Here is a 5,190-nt window from a genome sequence, read left to right as displayed (position 1 = left end):
GCACAACGTTTTGAATGTACTGTGCTACCACAGGGAATGTGGAACTCACCAACACTTTGTCAACTGTATGTGGATACAGCTCTCAGGCCCCTTCGGGAGGCCTGGCCGGACGTAATCATCTATCACTATATGGATGATATACTGCTGGCACAGAGTGCACCTTTTACAACAGAACAGTTACAAACTCTGACTCATCACCTGCATGCTCAGGGCCTTATAATCACCCCAGAAAAGGTGCAGCACACATCACCATGGCGATACTTAGGATGGACAATAACAGACCATCAGGTCTGTCCTCAAAAACTGCAAATTCATGTAAACATTCAAACCCTGCATGATGCTCAGAAACTGATGGGTGATTTACAATGGCTTCGGCCTGTTATTGGGATTCCTAATGAACTGTTGAATGTCCTGCGGCCTTTACTGAAAGGTACTGACCCGGCAACAAGGGTCACTCTATCTACAGCACAGCTGGCAGCGATATAAACTATTTCTGAACGTGTTGTACAAAACCATACATCTTGTCGCCTTCTCGGTGTGCCACTGAACATCACTGTGCTGACTGGTCCTCAGTACCTTTTAGGTGCTATCACCCAGCATAAAAAGAAAACAGGGGAAAACACCCCCACCAGCAAAAATGAATATGATGTCTTGGTGCTGGAATGGCTAGCACCTCCCCTTCAACCACGAAAAACTATTCAAGAGGATATTATTACAATGGCAAATCTTATCAAATGTGGCCGCCAAAGGATAAGGGAGATCCTGGGAACATCGCCAGGGGAAATACAGGTACCATTGAAACTGGATGACCTGAACTGGTATTTATAGAATTCCATGGAACTCCAAGCAGCACTGCTGGAAGAGGGAACACTCATCAGTATCCGACCTCTCCAGCCTCCTACGCTGGCGTGGATGCCCAACCACCGATGGTTAGTAAAGCCATTGCGGTCAGCCTCTCCGCTCTCAGGAGCAGTGACTGTCTATACAGATGCTGGCAAACGCTCCCGTACAGCTGCTGCGATGTGGATGGAGGAGAAGCAACGGCAACACAAAATCATCAGAGGACTCTTTACAAACCCTGGAACTGTTGGCAGTGGTCTGAGTTTTTACTAACTGGATGAGCCAACCTGTTAACATCATCACAGACTCACTTTACGTTGCTGACATTGCCAACAGAATTGAGGAAGCGATGATCAGAGATGTTCAAAAGCGCCGACTAGCAGAACTCCTGATGGCACTTAAGCGCACCATTGACCAAAGGACAGACCCATATGCCGTGCTACATATAAGGAGCCATCAGTGGTCAGAGGGCCTTGGGGAAGGCAACGCCAGAGCGGATCAATTAGTTGCGGTGGCGGAAGCTCCAGTGTCCTCTTTTGAGAGGGCCCGCCATGCCCATATGAACTTCCATCAGAATGCAAAGGGTCTCCATAAAGGTTTTGGAATTCCACTGGCAGAAGCCAAGGCCATAGTGTGGGCCTGCCCTATCTGTAGTTTCCATAACCAGGGTGTTGGTTTGGGTATGGGAGTAAACCCTAAAGGATTACAAGCTAATGAGCTATGGCAGATGGATGTAACCCATGTCCCCAAATTCGGTAGACTAAAATATGTCCGTGTTTGCATTGACACATACAGACATATGATATGGGCAACATTACAGCCCGGCGAAAGAGCCCGGGATGTTATAAGGCACCTTACTAGTTGCTTTGCTGTATTGGGCAAACCCAAAGCTATCAAAACAGACAATGGACCTGCTTATTGTAGTGCCTTGTTGAAAAAATACATGCAACTCTGGGACATAAAACATACTACAAGAATTCCTCACTCCCCGACAGGGCAGGCAATGGTAGAAAGAGCAAATGCAACATTAAAGGGTTACTTGGCTAAACATAAAGAGGTTTCAGATTGTAGAGAAAGGCTTTCTAAAACTCTGTTTGTACTAAATCATCTGTGTATTTTTGGTGACCAGGATCTACCACCTATCCTAATGCATCATCAGGGTGTGGCACAGCCACCGGTACCACGCATGAAGGTCCTGTATAAGGACCCCAAAACAGGCATATGGGAGGGTCCAGTAGAGGTCATATATTCTGGCAGAGGTTATTTTTGTGTGTCTTCCTCTACAGGCCCCCTTTGGGTTCCCAGCCGCTGGGTGAAGCCTGCACTCGATCAACCTGGCACAGCCACAGGCGCCTCCGATACCGCCGTTCACTGAAACACCACGACTGATTCGGCTTCTACACTGTGCTACCGATCCCATCTTGCGGCGAGCCGGGGTTCCAGTCGAACGTTGGCAAACTTTATCAGAATTAATATATATTTTAAATAGCTTAGGCTCTGTGCCTTCTCCCCCGGATAGATACCCTTGTAGAAGCTGTGCTAATCTGTGGTGTCAGGCATGGTTACTTATTAAGTGTGGTATTTGTAAAAATCGTTGGTGGGTTCATCAAAAGGTGTATACTAATTGTTGCTTACATTGTACTAATACACGTGTAACCCAAATTGAGTTTGCACATAGCAGTATACAACGAGCCTTAGCTGAATTTACAGGCCTGCCTGGCTGGCAAGGTTTCCAGTTATTTGAATCTGAGGAGCAAAAGCTTATAGCTTGGATGCGTTGGGAGGCTCAGGATGCAGTGAATTGGGCTACATCAAATTCCGGATCCCAAATTACAAGAGCAGTGTGTACCAATTGGGTTTTGGAAAGGATCCCAAAGTGTTGGGTTATTAGAGAAAATGAGTGGGAGCGCACTAAAAGGCGTTTTGCTCCTGTGCATCCTATGCATGCTAGGGGTCGTTCTAACAGACGCCGCCATTGCAACCACTAATAACCCCCTCCATTCAATTGAGCCCAGGAAAAATTTGTGGGTTACCTGGGCAAGTCAAACGCATACTAGTGCTTTTTGCCTTGCACTTGCATCTGCTACTGATCCTTTTCGCACATGCTTAATCGGTGTCCCAGGCTTTGACAATACTAGCTTTGCACGATACTCAACTAACAACTGCTCGCAGGCTGTCAATGTTAGCCATTGTACTGCTCTTTTGCTGTCTGGCCTCAACACATCACTGCCATGGGATCCTCAAGAGCTGGATCTTTTGGGGAGCCGAGTCCTTAATGTAAGTGGCAATGAAACGGGCTGCATATCTTTTGGTAGTCCCACAGTAATTTTTAACAGCACCTGGTTGACTCCCCATACGGCTATATTTGCCAACACCCCTGCCCAATGTGGCCAGCATGGGAGCTATGGCTGGGGCAGTGGTCATGTACGGATTTGGGCTAATAAAAGAGCCCTTGCCCTTCCCCCGGGCGTGTTTCTCATCTGTGGAGACCGTGCATGGCAGGGAGTCCCGAAAGGTGCTCATGGGGGACCATGTTACTTGGGCAAACTCACCTTGCTTGCCATGAACAAAACCATTGCAGCCAATCTAATACATTCCAGAAAGAGACGCAGTCTAAAGTTGGACAAAAACTGCAAAGATGAGGTAAAATTGTGGAATCCAACGTCTCGGGTCTTTGCGTCCCTTTTACCACATGTCAGCACTGCACATGCATTGAAAACCTTAGGGAGGCTGGCCTGCTGGCTAAGCAAGCAGTCGAATGTTACCACAGAAATAATAGAAAAGCTATCCGCAGACATGGGTAGCTTAAGGCACTCCATACTGCAGAATCGTGCTGCCATAGATTTTCTGCTACTTGCTCAGGGGCATGGCTGTGATGAATTTGAAGGCATGTGTTGCTTTAACCTCAGCAATCATGGTGAGTCAATACACAGACAGCTACAATGGCTTAAAGAGCATACAGCTAAGATAACTGTGCAGAAAGACGATGGCCTATTTGGAATTCCTTGGAGTGACTGGGGTATAACAGGATGGCTTCGCTATATCATGCAGATAGGATTAGTAGCCTTACTTATTTTTGTTGGCATAGCTGTCATCTTGCCTTGTGCTTTGCAATGCTTAAAGAAATCATTGTCACAGACAGTAAACCAACTGTGGCTTGCGCAGACTCGTAAAGAAAACGGGGGAATTGTGGAAAATTGGCTAATAGATAAGGGACATACAGACTTAAACAAGCTGTTTCTTAACAATAGCCGTACTCAGCTAACTATGGCATAGATGCCAACTCTCTGGCCAATCAGCAATTTAGGGCACAATGGCCTTGCTGCAACATTGGGATAAGGCTACTGATAGGGATGGGGAAGAACCAATAAGAATATAGAAAACTGGACAAAGTTAGTATGTATCCATACATAGGGCAAATAGCCAGACTTAGGGCGTTGAAGCAAATAACCAATAATAATATGCGGTTGCAGAATATGCATTACCTAATTAACCACCCTATAAGTATGTATGCTGAAACTCAATAAACTGAAGCTTGCTGTAAAAACTCATATTGGGTTGTCAAGCCTCCTTTGTCTCGTCAGGGGAAGATCCCCCCTTGGGGCCTCCCACCCTGAACCCTGGCCCAGCACTGGCCTCTGTTTTGCTTTCTCCTGTTCCCCTCCTGTGGTGTTTCTGCCCTTGCAGCTTCTGCAGCCTTCAGGGCCTAAAGCTGCTTTTCCCCTTGGGATGGTCCCAGTGCCGCTTTTCCCCTTGGGATGATCCCGGTGGCTCAGGGAAGGCAAGGGAGGCTCAGCTCTCCCAAGCTTCGGCTGGGGAATCCCTGTGTCCAGAACTGCTTGGGTCAGAGTCACCCAGCAGGATGGAACAGAGCTGGGACACAGGAAATGCTCAGAGCAGAGCATTGGTATTGCTTTCAATGGTACATTTAATACAGTCTAGTAAAATTTAACACAACGGAATAAAATTTAAATTGAAATTTGTACAAGTCACATTTTATACCATTAAGTGCAATCTAATACAAGTGACATTTAAACAAATACAGATTAAACGCTTGCAACATTAAATACAATTGAAATTGAAATTCATACAACTTAAAATTAATACAAGTAAATCCAATTTAATGCAATGTAAGCTTTATTTCATATAACTTAAAGTAAATGCAAGTAGATACTATTTGATGTCATTTAAATTTAAACTGATCCAACTTAGTTTTATGTTATTAAATATAACTTAATACCATTTAAATATATACAACCTAAAGTTAATGCAAGTAAATACTGTTCAATACCATTTAAACTAATAGAAAAATTTATGCAACTAAATACAGTTTAACATAATACAATTTAA

General features: G+C 45.1%; 1 protein-coding gene across 1 annotated transcript; it reads left to right on the top strand.

Moving 5' to 3' along the window:
• Positions 1–2,769: 2,769 nt before the first annotated feature.
• Positions 2,770–4,377, top strand: LOC146423383 (syncytin-B-like). Its single transcript, XM_085044820.1, has one exon. It carries the CDS (start codon positions 2,785–2,787, stop codon positions 4,114–4,116), a length of 1,332 nt encoding a protein of 443 aa, XP_084900946.1. The 5' UTR covers positions 2,770–2,784; the 3' UTR covers positions 4,117–4,377.
• The last annotated feature ends 813 nt before the right edge of the window (positions 4,378–5,190 follow it).

This window comes from Lichenostomus cassidix, unplaced genomic scaffold (assembly GCF_008360975.1).
Source record: "Lichenostomus cassidix isolate B80296 unplaced genomic scaffold, HeHo_3.0 HiC_scaffold_779, whole genome shotgun sequence".
NCBI lineage: Eukaryota > Metazoa > Chordata > Aves > Passeriformes > Meliphagidae > Lichenostomus > Lichenostomus cassidix.
The sequence above is the reverse complement of the archived record's forward strand: the minus strand, read 5'-3'. Positions and strand labels throughout refer to the sequence as shown.

Excerpts from the sequence above, each read along its gene's own strand:
- LOC146423383 (XM_085044820.1), top strand. The coding sequence starts at position 2,785 with ATGCTAGGGGTCGTTCTAACAGACGCCGCCATTGCAACCACTAATAAC.